This window comes from Xyrauchen texanus, chromosome 9, assembly GCF_025860055.1.
Source record: "Xyrauchen texanus isolate HMW12.3.18 chromosome 9, RBS_HiC_50CHRs, whole genome shotgun sequence".
NCBI classification, from domain to species: domain Eukaryota; kingdom Metazoa; phylum Chordata; class Actinopteri; order Cypriniformes; family Catostomidae; genus Xyrauchen; species Xyrauchen texanus.
In genome coordinates, this window is record NC_068284.1 from 34,083,099 (window position 1) to 34,097,655 (window position 14,557).

The 14,557-nt window shown below is 35.0% G+C and overlaps 1 protein-coding gene across 1 annotated transcript; it reads right to left on the reverse strand.

Moving 5' to 3' along the window:
• Positions 1-2,173: 2,173 nt before the first annotated feature.
• LOC127649051 (peroxisomal biogenesis factor 19-like) lies at positions 2,174-9,006 on the reverse strand. Its single transcript, XM_052133945.1, has 8 exons — positions 8,935-9,006; positions 8,389-8,480; positions 8,104-8,266; positions 6,710-6,795; positions 6,414-6,587; positions 5,565-5,723; positions 5,334-5,378; positions 2,174-5,250 (listed from the first exon to the last, which is right to left on the reverse strand). The coding sequence occupies exons 1-8, from the start codon at positions 8,990-8,992 to the stop codon at positions 5,164-5,166; spliced, it is 864 nt and encodes a 287-aa protein (XP_051989905.1). The 5' UTR covers positions 8,993-9,006; the 3' UTR covers positions 2,174-5,163.
• Positions 9,007-14,557: the final 5,551 nt, after the last annotated feature.

The following is a 14,557-nucleotide window of genomic DNA, read 5'->3' on the forward strand; positions in this document are numbered from 1 at the left end:
TTACCCATGGCCTTATTTGTCCAAGTTCATGTCTATTAAAGAATCGAACAGTAAAAGTTAAACTTTTGTATATAATCTATGCAAATCAAAGATTAAAACGCTGTATGCGGCGAAGACTTCATACTCAAATTTAAGGATGCAGATACAGGAGAGTAATAGCCATTTTAAATTGATAAATTATCCTACTTTATTGCACTTTACAGGCCCGTAGACAAGGGGGGTTTGGGTAGTTCGAAGCACTTTTTGTATTCATTAATATCATCCTTTTCAGGAGTTACATGCGCTGCAACTGACGTTATGCACTCATAGCAAAATCTGTGAGCGCGGTAAAGTTAGTTTGACATTCGGTTTCACAAATGTAACGCCGTCAGAAAACTCCACTCACTACGCTAAAACAGGAGATATCCAATTAACTAATTCCCAACTAATTCATTCAATTCACAAGCAAGTTATACATTAAAAAAAAAAAAAAAAAAAAACAGTAAAATACATTTTCACATTCACAATGTTCTTATAAATTCCCAGAATTCATATTCATGTTTTATAGACAGTAAAAGCAACTTAAGTAGTAGTAGAAAATGTCCAATAGACTTTGAACTGAAAAAGCTCAAATTTGAGTTTTTGCTAATAGGCCTAATACTTTAGATAATCATTTAAAATGTGGAAACTTACAGAAATAATTTAATGGATGTCACGTAGATTAATGTATATAGTTTAAAGTTCCTACACTTACAGAATGATCTCCTTTACAATGGTTATGTTACAGCACAGGATTATATATGGGTTGATATAGTAGGCCTATACAGTAATGTTATATAATATTATATTTTCTGTATGCAGAGAAACCACCAAATGTATGTGTGTGTGTGTGTGTGTGTGTGTGTTTTACTTTTTTCCCAAGCAGTCACTACAAATAAAATATGAAAAGCATATAAAAACTTAGGCATGTATGTGTTTTTCTTCTGCTTGCAAAATTTAAACACAAAAACAATGTATTTATTTGTTGCTCCTCGTCCCGATTTGATTGAACCTAGTGTTTTTAATTTTTTCCATCTTTATATTTGATGCTTGATATTTTTCCTGCTTTAGTTGTTTTTTTTTAAAATTCTATATCTATACAAATATTGGGCTCACATTACTGACAAAATACACTCTTAAAATATTTGATTTACTCAAAAATGCATTTATTTTTCAAACACAAGTTGTGGCCAAAAAACAAACAAACAAACAAACAAAAAATACATAAAGAAAGTGTCCACTGAAGGTGTTATGTCTCAACCCATCTGTATAGACACGACGGTTCTGAGCTGTAGATAGACCTACCCTTTTTCAAGAAGAAGGGAGGCAGAATGGGCAAAAGTACTGAAGAGCACCAAGTTGAAACTATACACTCCTCTAACTGGTGCAGGAAAGATTCCTGTTGAAAACCAGTAATAAATGGTAGAAAAATAGTCAAGAAATGTTCCCAAAGTTACAGTATAAGAACTTAAAACAACTAGAAACCTCATTATTTATTGACATAAAATTTTGACATTTTAGTGCTTTTTAATTTATTACAATTATCACATACCTCTATTATAATTATACAGTCTGGGTGTTATGAATTGAACATTATTTACGTTGATATACAGCTTAATTGTATCAGACTCGATTATGTTATAATTATGACATGTAATGACAAATAAAAAATTCTTTGAGGTAAAATTTCAAAGCTTTAGGCTAAATATTTTCTGAATACATGAGCAATAGTGTTTCATTCCATGAGCTCCCACTTCATCGCAGTTTGACTGGTGAAAAAGCCATATCACTTGTAATTTTTGGTTCGGTTTAGTAAACAGCAGTGTCACTTTATCAAGCTTAATATATATAAACAGTTGTTCAGCTACTGCAAACTCATTAACAAAAACACACAACATTTCTGAAGATTGTCTCTTTTCATTTAACTACTCCAAACTGTAAAAGAAAAAAATAGAACAGTTATTTTAAATACATTTAATTTGAAATGTCTACATAGAGCCTGCTTTGACATTTCTTGAAATTAAATGAATAACAGTGTACATAGTAAATTTTTTATTTTATATCTTTATTTTGACAACTGTTATTGAACACAAACGTATTTGTCAATAAAACAGAAGCTTATACAGTATTTCTTTGGCAACTGCCAACTGTTGGTTCTGAAGTACATTGTGTAAGGCTCAGGTTGTTTACTATAGTGTAGTAGACAGTGCTAATATTTATTTATTTATTATTTTTCATTTTTTTATCCATATGTTTTTGGTACTTACTTAATTCACATGTACAAAATGTGTAGATGTGGTGCTTGTGCACTGGGCCTCAAGGGCAAATGGACAAAAGAGTGTGTGACTGCTCAGTCAGCAAGTTTCCATTTTAAATTAATCTTGACTCTGTAAGCATGTTGGCACCTGACCGACGAAAGCATTAATTCCATGCTCCTTAACAAGGTGCAAGCTTGGGAGAACCATTCAACTGAGTCAGTACCAGCAAGCACTGAGTTTTATGGCCATTGCAGCCGCCGTCACCCTGCCAGGCTTGCCACGGATGAGGTCTCTTATGGGCAGTTATGCCCGAGGGTCCCTCATCACACTTGACAACATGGTCACCTTCGCCTACTAGTGAAGCGAGGCTGCTTAGCCATCTAGTGTGACTATTTGGAGGCAAGGAGGATTCACTGGCAAGGTGACACTCGCCAAGACTCGCCAGATGCATAGTTATCACTAAAAATACATCTAACGCAGGATGGAGATGTCCAGCGTTTGGCACCTGGAAAGATGCACAAACTGTGTGGCACATAAAACACCTGGAACTGCTGAAAGTCCTCTTAGATCCTTTTTGGTCAGACGTCAAAGTTTCACATGCTGACAGTTAGACAACACTGCAGTGGTGGCGTACAATAGCAGGAGTACTGTCAAAGCGACATATTATTGTCATATTGGACATGCATATTGTTTACATCTTGTGCTATACTTTTGAAAAAGTGAGTATTTTAATGTTTATGGATTGGCCCCATTTGTAATCCAGGTTTTTGCTTGAGATTAAGTTGGTTTACACTGATTTCTGGCTGAAATGGGATACACTGTCCTTGCAAAAACAATCTGTTCTGCATTTCATATTTTCAGCCTCCTTAGAAGAACATCCATTATGAGGAACACAAGTTACACAACTGTAAAAGGTTTGTTTAGTCATGTAACTACTGAACACTCCAAAATCAGACTTTAATTAACACAGCCAGAACTCAGACTTGGTCTTCTCTCTCATCTATGGACTTGGTTGCCTTTGTTTTATCTCCCCCAATCTTTCACAGGAAACATAGTACATGTAATGAACAACAATCTATCCCAGATGGAGATCCTTACCACTTTCGCTCTCCCTCAGCGATCACTCGACCATGCCCTACCTCCACAACAACATGAAGGTTACAGTACAATTCAAGACTTCCTGAAGCTTTAACAGTTCAGCCAGAATCAGTAGTACTTCAATACTACAAAATCTCTGTCACGACCTGAAAGTTGATGTTAACTAATGCTCTCCATTTAATTTGGCAAAGTTGAAGAGAATCTTTAGAAAAATAGGCAAATATTGTACAATGTGCAAACCTTATACAGACTTACCCAAGAAAACTCAGGACATTAATTGCTGTTAAAGGCCTAAGGAGAAGAATGAGTGTCTGTTTGTGTGTGTGTGCATTGTTTTTGTAATGAAATATGTTTTTTATTTTTTTTATTTGGAAACATACCAGAACTACTTGAATAAAATGTGGCAGACATACAACAATATAAACTGTAAAGTTTAAAAAAATTATTTTATTTTTCAGAATTGCTATTTTCTTTATATAGTAGAATATGACAAGACCAATGGACCATACATCCAAGGGAACATTCAACACAATAAAGAATATGGATTAGCTAACTTAAGTGCTTGAGTGTTTGAGCAACACCAGAGAGTTGAAACCCTTAAATGTGTCTGTCCTGTCCTTACACATCCCATTGTCTATCCTTCCCGTAATCTCTATATTGGCCACACTGTACTGTCATACAGCCATTTAGGAATTACAACCAGGCAAGTTGATGACCAATCATTTCTAGGTATGATTGTGTGAAGGGATCCCATTTCCACATATTCAAATCTGTTTGCACAAAAGAACCACGTAAACATCCTCTCAAAAGCAAATGGACTTTGAATTCTCTGTTTGATTTTCAATTCTGCAAATATTGGTACACTTCTGAGGTATCCTGGCATACAACTCGACGTTCTTTCAGAGCAATAATTTGAATATGAGCTCTAACTCCAATTAACCAAAATACTTTTTATCAAGGCAAAATGGGGACTAAATCACAATTAAAGAGGCACCACCATAGTTATGAGTCAAATCCACATGGGTAATTCACTACTCTGAAAGTTCAAACTGCTCAACATGCAGTAGGTTACAGTAACCGTTAGAAGACACAAGGAGCGAGAACAATTCTATTCCAACCACAAATGCAATGCAAAGGTGACCATGATATTTAGGATATATTATAGGGATTTAAATGTCGGTAGTTATTTGAGAATAATGAATCTAAGTTTTGGTCACCGATTATTTGTCGAAACACAGAAAAGAATCTGGGTGCTACAGTTTGAGAATAACTTATGAGAATTGACACATAAGTTGCTATATTATATGATATATTCAAATAACAATCAAAATTGAATCTGATGAAATCTATATTTGTAGACCCTAATCATTCTTCTGAGACTTAAAATTACTAAACCTTTCCAATCATTTTGAGCTCCACTCATTTGCCTCCAATTATTAGTAACACAATCCACAAAATGAGCCATCAAATGTGATTTGATGTAAAAGTGGAAGACTTTCATATAATTCAAAAAACTTTGACTCTTACCAAGTTGTCAGCAGACTGTGATATCAAAAAATTAAGAGCTGCTCTACAATGAATAAAGTAAATACATTAGGGATGAAAATGACTAAAAAGAACCTCTTTTGACAAAATGTACTAAGTAAAATTGATTTAGTGAACGTTCACAGTTTCAGGGCAGACACATAACCAAACTTCTTTAAGAGGGGAGCATGTGTCCAGCTCGGTTCTGATAATTAGTTACAAATTGCATCGTTTTCAAATGTACATTAATTTGACCTCACTGAGATCACATGACTGAGCACTGCTCTGCTCCTGGAACCCCTTGTGCTCCAGGAAGATGCAGAGATTCTGGGTCGAGGTTTAAGCCAGGTGGCTGAAAATAAGGGAGAAAAGATATTTTGATTATCCAAATCATGGCATAACTTATATATATATAAAAAAAGGGATAACACTCACTGCCTCTCCAGCAAGCTCTTTTGGAGGTTGACCCAAGTCTTGTAGCTAAAGGGTAAGTCCAAATGTCCATGAACAAGTACAAATGTTATGATAGTATGTAGTGCCATTACAGAAAGGTCAGAAGCTCTACAAGTAAACATGTTCTTGAACAATCTTACACAAGCATGTTGCAATATCAGTGAGCAGAACTGAAAAGATGGCCCCAAATTATTTATTATATTACTTGTTTACCTTCTGCATGAGTTCCAGAATGGTTTCAAATGTGCTCTCTCTGTCTCCATCTTTCTCAAACTGGCTGCATATCTCTCCCATTATCCTGTACTGTTGCTCATACTGTGTGAATTGGTCTGGGGGAAGGGATTGCCTGTTGCTGTCCAGCCATTCAGGATACTAAATCCAAATTGAGTTATATTGGTGCTGAAACAGTCAAATTCCATCATACTGTACTGTGCAAATATTTTCAACACTTGTAAAAAAATGTGCAAAGTGAGAATGCCTTAAGGAATAATTTTCATTTATCAACTAACTAAGTCCAGTAAACATACAAAATCTAATTTAGTATTTGGTGTGGCCACCTTTGCCTTCAAAACAGCACCGATTCTCCTAGGTACACCTGGACACAGTTTTTCATGATTGTTGGCATATAAGATGTTCTAAGCTTCTTGGAGAATTCATCACAGTTCTTCTATCTATTCAGACTGTCTCAATTACTTCTGTTTATTAATTTAATCTCAGATTGACTCGATGTTCAGTAGGGACCATGCCATCTGTTGCAGGGCTCTCTGTTCTTCTATTATATTCTATTTGCAAAAATAATGTTTGTGAGTCTAACATTGATATTTCCTATTGACACACTCAAGCTGAAGATATAAATAACCATCTTAAGACAAATGTTTTTGTGAAACCTCTTATGTGCCTAAGACTTTTGCACAGTAATGTATATGAAATATATGCAAGATTTTATAAAATGTAATCCAATTTAATTGATGACAGGCATATTCCAACAACAATTGCTCCAACAATGAGTGCTTTCAGAAAGATAGTCAAGCAAATACTAATGGTCATTGCTGTCACACTCACCTTTTCTGTTATTTCTTTAAGAGAAGGGTACAGAACCTCTTTGGACAAAAGGTTCTGCATGATAGACTGCATAATAGGAAGGATATTTCCATCTTCACCACTTCCCTCCCCATTTTCATTCAATCCCAAGTTCTCTAAGGTCTTTACTATATCCTCTCCGGCCAGTCCTGCGCTCTGCATTTAGAGATTACAAGATGGTCAAATCTGTAGTTCTTTCATAGATTAAATATTATATAAAAAATATTATGTTTCCTTGAATTACATTCCTATATCAGAAATTCCAAAAGTGGGTTTACCTGCATGTTGTCTGCATTTTTTGCCAAACCACTAAGGGTGTCTTTAAGACAGGAGGTGAATTCTTGCTGTGACGCAGCATCTGTGCCTACATTGAAAATATTTTGTCAAACCAAATAGAATACTAGAATAACAACATATGTATGATGTGCTGAACTTATAAACTGATGAGCCAAAAATGTATAACCACCTGCCTAATATGCTGTTGATCCTTCACGTGCCGCCAAAGCAGCGCAGACCCACCAAGGCATGGACTCTACAAGACCCCTGAAGGTGTCCTGTGGTATCTGGCACCAAGACATTAGCATCAGATCCTTCAAATTCTGTAAGTTGTGAGGTGAAACAGCCGTGGATCGGACTTGTTAGTCCAGCATATCCCACAGATGCAAAATCGGATTCAGATCTGGGGAAGTTGGAGGCCAGGGCAACACCTTGAACTCATCATCATGTTCCTCAAACCATTCCATAACAATGTGCGCAGTGTGGCAGGGCAGATTGCATAATCTCGCTGCAGAAAGAGGTCACAGCCATCAGGAAATATCATTGCCATGAAGGGGTGTACCTGATCTGCAATGATGTTTAGGTAGGTGGCACGTATCAAATTGACATCCACATGAATTGCCAGACCCAGTGTTTCCCAGCAGAACATTGCCCAGAGCATCACACTCCCTCCACCGGCTTATAGTTTTCCCACAGGTGCCATCAATTCCCCAGGTTAACGGCGCACATGTACACAGCAGTCCACGTGACTTAAAAGAAAACGTGACTGATCAGACCATGCAAAGTTCTTCCACTGCTCTAAGGTCCAGTTCCGACACTCACATGGTCATTATAGTTGCTTTGACAGTGGTCATCATGGGCACTCTGACAGCTATGCAGCCCCATATGCAGCAGGGTGCGATGCACTATGTGTTGTAAAACATTCCTCCAAAACCATCATTAAAATTTTCTGTGATTTGTGCCACATTAGACCTTCTGACGGTTTGGACCAGAAGGACAGCCTTCGTTGCCCTCGTGCATCAATGTGCCTTGGTCACCCAACAACCTGTCACTGGTTTGTCCCTGCTCTGTCCACTGTCAGCAAGTACTCACTACTGCGGACAGGGAGAACCCCAGAAGCCTTGCTGTTTCAGAGATGCTCTGACCCAGTCGTCTGGCCATAAATATTTGGTCCTTGTCAAAGTCACTGATGTCTTTACTCCTGCCCATTTCTCCTGCATTCAACACGTTTACAATGAGAACTGATTGTTCGCTACCATTTAATCTAGCCAGACCTTGACATGTGGCCTTGATAGCAGATGATCAACCTTATACGCTTGAGTGATCATAATGTTTTGGCTCACCAGTGTATGTCTGTACTCAGCATGTACAAAGTGCTCTATTTCAGATTACTCACCTACTTTGCCTGCTACTTCCGACAGTTTCTGAAAGTGCTGTAGAAGCTCTGGTTCTTCCTGAGCTAACTCAGTCATGGCTTTTTCCCACTCTTCCCTAGCTTGATTTGCCATCTCCCCTTCAAAGAGGGATTCAAAGAACTTACTATCCTCCAGCAGGGGCGGCTGAGGAAGAAAAACAGAGACAACAAACACATTGACCAGCAGTCAAAAGCAACACTGGAAAAAAAACTAATTGAAGAACCAAGTGACTTTATGAAAGTTTAAAATAAAGTATTTATTATTACCTTCTCTTCACTTTTTGCTCCTGCATCAGTAGCATTGGGGGCTTCTGGGGCTGCAGGTGGCGCACTTGTCTTGTCAAAATCATCAAGAGCACCTACAGGTAAGGAAACATTGTTGTACAATATGTAAGCCCCTAAATAGAAAATGTTTTGACAGTATATTATCATGAGACTGGTTTATCCAATCGCATGAGATAGGAATAGGAAGGTATAGATGTGCAAGGTAACAACATTAGGGTTGCTGTCAGATCTCCCATCAGATGCCAAGTACCGAAAACAGACTGGACATTATCTACGAAATTGTCGGTGGCTAGACAGGAAACAGAGTTAGGATATATAACTGTAGTTTGATGCACAACTATTGTTAGTTACAACAACAATAATCGTGACAAACGTTAAGCTTTCTGGCTAGTTAGCTGAGCAGCAAATTCACTGAAACAACTCCTTACTAAAGGCTTATTCACCGAAGAGTAACTTATTTCAACTCGTATATTTATACAGTTTAATCTTTCGTAACTGTAATATTTCCGTTATACTTTCAAACCTTACTGTCCAATAATTCATCCAGTTCTCTGTCTGCACCCTGATTTTCTGATGCGGACGCCATTTTGCTGCTCAATGACAAGCATAATTGTCGCAAAATAATGACGTCAACATTTTGTTATTTGTTTTCTTTTTTTTCTGATGTCTTTTCCCGTTACAAAATGGTGGTGATTGATTCACAAACATTTTATGAACAGTATTATTATTATTATCTACATTATTTTTAGTGGTATTATTTTTCATGCGTTCTACAACTCTTTCGCAGAGAGAGTTCAGCAGAGACGGGCTACTGCTAAAACGAATGGGATAAATTAGAACGCCCAAAAACGAACGGATGTAAAAATCAATTATGTTGAAGATCCAGTTGGTCCAAAAAATCCTATTGGAAGTTGAATAAAACCTTGTTAGAGAATGAATGTTTTAAAAATAAAGCTGTTGAAATTATAAGGAAATGTTGGAAAAGGCATGTACCCTTAATACATTTGGTCACAATTGGGAATTAATTAAATTTGAAATAAGGAGTGTAGCTGGGAAAAAAGTTGCCAAAATAAAAAGAGAGAAAGAAAATAAATTAATTGAAGAGATAATGGAATTATTCAGTAAGCAAATTTTAACAAAGAACTTAAACAATTGGCCTCCTTGCAGTTAAAATTTGACTCAATTTATGAAGATAAAGCTACAGGTGCCTTTATAAGGTGTAGACAGAAATGGATGGAACAAGGGGAAAACAGCACTAAATATTTTTTTAATTTAGAAAAACGGAATTGTAAAGTATCATCTATGCGTAAACTCATGATTATAATAGAGTATGTGAAAACAATAAAGAAATTGCTGAATATGTCACTCAGTTTTATAAAAATCTTTACTCTTCAGACCCTTTTAATAACATAGAAACAAAGATATTAAATTGGAAGAGGTTCAAACTGTATAATGGGATTAAAATATAATAAATCTCCAGGGAATAATGGGCTTAGTGAAATCTATAAGCTGTTCAAAGTTCAGTTATCTCCTTTTTTAGTAGCCATGTTCAAAGAATCTATAGCAAACAGGGAATTACCTGCAACTCTTAAACAGGGTCTTATTACAATTCTTCCCAAGCCTAATAAGGATAAAATTTATATTGACAACTGGAGACCAATTACCCTTCTGAATAATAATGCAAAGTTGTTTGCCCTGATTTTTGCATGAAGATTAAAGAAAGGTCTGGAAGAAATTATTGATGAAGAACAATCAGGGTTTATGACTGGGAGGCATAGTAATAATATTAGGTTAATTTTGGATACGATTGATTACAATTGTTACATACCAAATTATTCATTTTATTTATAGACTTTTACAAAGCCTTTGAATACCGTGAGTCATGAGTTTTGGTTTAGTTGTATTGAACACTTTGGTTTTGAAGAATACTTCCAAAAAGCTATTAAAACTATTTACAATGGATGTAATAGTTCAGTCAAATTAACAACCGGTACAACTAGTAGATTTGAGATTAATTGAGATATAGCAGGGTAGCCCATTATCTCCATTCTTGTTTTATTAGTTACTCAAATTATGGCCCTAAGAGCAGAATTTGAACGTATTAGCGCATTAGGAAGAGTATTTAAATTGTGCCAATTGGCGGACGATATGACTATTTTTCTTAAAAATGACATAGAAGTAATAAAGGTGGTTAATTGTATTAAAGAGTTTTCTTCAGTATCAGGTATAAAAATTAATATGAATATATCTGTGCTGTTTTCACTTAAAACATGTGATTTAACAGAATTAAATGGTATTCCCATTAAGAAGTTACATATTTAGGAGTTATAATAGATAAAGATGAGAATGAACGCAGTGTGCATAACTTCAGACCTATAATTAACAACATTAAAAGAAGATTTAATGTATGGCTTCAAAGAGATTTATCCCTGAATGAAGGGTTTTACTGTCTAAAGCAGAAGGGATATCAAGATCTGTTTATGTGTCTTTAGCTTTAGATATGCCATCTAGTGTATACAAGGAATTAGACAAAATGTTATTTAATTTTTTATGGAGAAACAGACAACATTATTTGAGAAAGGACATTTTATGTTAGCAAAAGAGTAAAGGTGGGTAATCTGTGCTTACCTTTGAATAATACATTTAAAGTTAATTGGTTAATTAAATTCATGAAAGAAAAGGACAGCATGTGGTACACATTTCCAAAGTATGTGTTCGATATGTTGGGTGGCATAGATCTTTTGTTGAGATCTGATTATAAAACTGACAAACTACCTGTGAAATTAGCTAAATTTCACAAACAAGCTTTATTAGCTTGGATGCTGGTGTTTAAGCACAATTTTTCCCCAAATAAATATATTATTTGGAATAATAGAAGTATTCAATATAAAAATAGATCTCTCTTCTATAAAAGCTGGTATGAAAATAATATTATGTTAGTTAGACAACTTTTAAATTAAAATGGTAATTTGTTAACTTATAGTGAATTATTGGATAAATTTGGGTTTCCAGTTACACCAAAAGAGTATGCTGTTGTGTTTGACGCCATACCTCAGCAGGTTACACATTTTGTAAGAGCTTGTGGAATATTGTGATATTTCTGAGACAATATATGTTAAAGACAGCATGTTTATAGGAGATATTAATATCCTTAAACACCATTGTACCAATAAACATATAAGGAATATTATAATAGGCGAAACAGCTACTCATAAAAGTTCATTGTGGAACAATATATGTAGAAATATAAACTGGACTAAAGCTTGGAATATTTGTGAAAAATATTGTTTAAATAATAAAGTAAAACAGGTTACATTCAAAGTATTACATGGTATATATCCAGCTAAAGGTGTATTAGAGATATTTAATTTAGATATTGATTATTCCTGTGATTTTTGCTCAGCTGAAAAATAATTTGTAATTGTGTATACTCTAAATTTGTGGGGTGGATATGGAAGGTTTTATCAGAAGGAAAACCAAAAATATATTCAAACTAAATAATTTTGATATATGTATATATTATTCCAATGAAAATAATAATAATAACTTCATTTTCTTCTGCAACTTTTTATTGTTTTGGGGAAGTTCCACATACATAAAAAGAAATGGTCAGGGTCCAAGCCAAATTTCATTCATTTTCTCCAGGAGATCAAGAACTACAGCACCTGTTTGGAGAATATTGTTAACAAAAAAGCAAAAAAGACTTGTAGTATTTTTCATGGTTATCTTTTTGATTAAGGAATTAACATTTTGTACACGCTGGTATTTTCTGTATATGTCTGTATACTGTTGTATAGTCCTATTATGTGGTGTTAATATAAAAAATAAGAATAAAACGGATGTAGCAAAGGTAAAAGAGCCAATCAACTTTTAGATACAGACGTCGCTTAACTCGAAAACGCGCATGCGCATGAGCTAAACCAGCCTGAAAATTTTTATTTTTTAGCGTGATCTGTGCGAAAGACGCACAATATATGATACAATTGCTGTCAAATTTTACTGATAATTTTAAATATTTTCTTTTATTATAGTATTTACCAACCTTTTCGAAGATTTCGGTTATTACCCATTTAAGTAGATAGGAGCTGTACTCATACCACAAAATAGCTGCCCAGCCTGTCTTGGAACGTTCCAAAGATGGCCGCCGAGTGAACTGACTTGCCTTACAATTACTTGTTATTCGTCAGGAGTTGTATGGACTTTTCATTCATATATACAAATGCAAGGTTACTGCTTCAAAACCTGACTTTAGTATTTTCTGTTTTGATTCAAACAAAAAAAGCTATCAAAATATCTCTTTTATTGAAAATAATTACTAAATTATTGGAAAGAAAACTAGGAGTTTTTCTTTATATATTTGTGTTTAGATTTGCAATTGTTTATATTTTATTAGTTTTAAATTTGTAGCTTTTATTTTTTTTGCTTTATTCACTTGTTTAGTTTTATGTTTTAATAGGCTGGCTCTTATTCTTTCATTTAGAATAAACGCATACAAATCATACATGTTTTCAGCCTCGAGTAGTTTAGTAACAAATGCCTTGTGTACAGTGCCCCCTACTGCTCAATTAATTTATATTAATTTGGTCATTGTTTCTACTTTTCCATTACCAAGCGCGCTTTCATTTCAGTGTTTGCGCCTGTTGCGAGAAGCTGAACTCTGAAACATTAATTGCGCCGATATTAATTAAATATGTGTGTCTAGATTATATCAAGGATTACAGCAGAATGATGTTTCTAACAAGAAGAGCTTTCAAAATTTCTCTTAAAATTTCTTCTCTATTTTTATGGGTAAGCTTAGTCATCATCATGCACTTTGCTTTCGTTTGTCATTATGCTGAAAACGTAAGAAATCACGTATCTATCTCTATGCAACAAGAGAATTATGTGTGTTTTTGTGTTTTAAGTGTAACTAAAGTTAAATATTGATAGTGTAAAATAGTGATAGTGTTTGCGTTCAGCTCAATTGCTTGCTGACATGGGGCATAAAGCACATGACATGGATGGAATTTTATGAAGCGTAAGCATTGTTTCCTGTTTTCCCCTTTGGTTTTAACTCTTTCATTTTCAATTTTTTCCAGCTGGTAGGAATTTGTATAGGTGTGAGTGGTGCATTCTTGCTGCTTAAATACAAAACCAATGGTGTGTTCTTCAGCAGCTTCTTAATAAGTCTGCCTGCTCTGCTGGCTGTTGTCAGTGGAGTCCTTCTTCTGTGCAGTGCAGCTATTGGCTGCGTGGTGTCCTACAAAGAACCTTCATGTTTACAATCTTTGGTGAGGAAATTGATGGAGAGAACATTTGCCTTTCTAAAAATTTGGAACGGAACGTAATAATTATGATCACTATGAATGTACTGTAAACGTGATGCGTTATATCTCTTGGGTTCACATTTAAATCTGATGTTTACATTTGTATTTTTTTGTGTTTCAGTTTGTGTATTTTCTCATTATTGTGTGTTGCATAGTTGGCACTGCTGCTGCATTGGCATATACACATACAAGCAAGGTAATGCATATACAAAAGGCATATTTTTATGTATAAATCATCTATATATTTAATTGAATTTTAATATGTTACTCATAAAAGTGCTGAAAGAGTTTTGACATTGCATTTAATTATTTTATTTTTTAGCTTGATGTAGACTTGGCTCCCCTCAAAGATGTGTTTCAGAGCTATAATGGCAACAGCAAAGATCCTGATACCAAAGCAGTAAACTCCTTACAAGATAAGGTATTTACACTAACATATCTTGGCTTTGTATGTGTTCCAGAACAATCAGATTGTTATTGTGTGTGTGTGTGTGTGTGTGTGTGTGTGTTTTTATTTGGTACAGTTGCAGTGTTGTGGTGTTATGAACTACACCGACTGGATCGATACACCCTGGTTTAATCACAGTGGTAAATACAATGTTCCACAGAGCTGTTGCAACAAAAACGTTCACTCCTGCAATGGAACCTTAGACTTACCTTCACTACTCTATACTGAGGTACAGACACTATACTAAATTTCAGGTTCACTCTTTATGATATTTAATGTTTTAATAACTTTAAATGTTATCCTGTTTGATTTTACAGTTAAGGTTATACTGTTATGTTAAAGGAATAAAGGTTAAATCCAAGTTTAGAAATAATTCCCAGAGATGCCATTGATTACC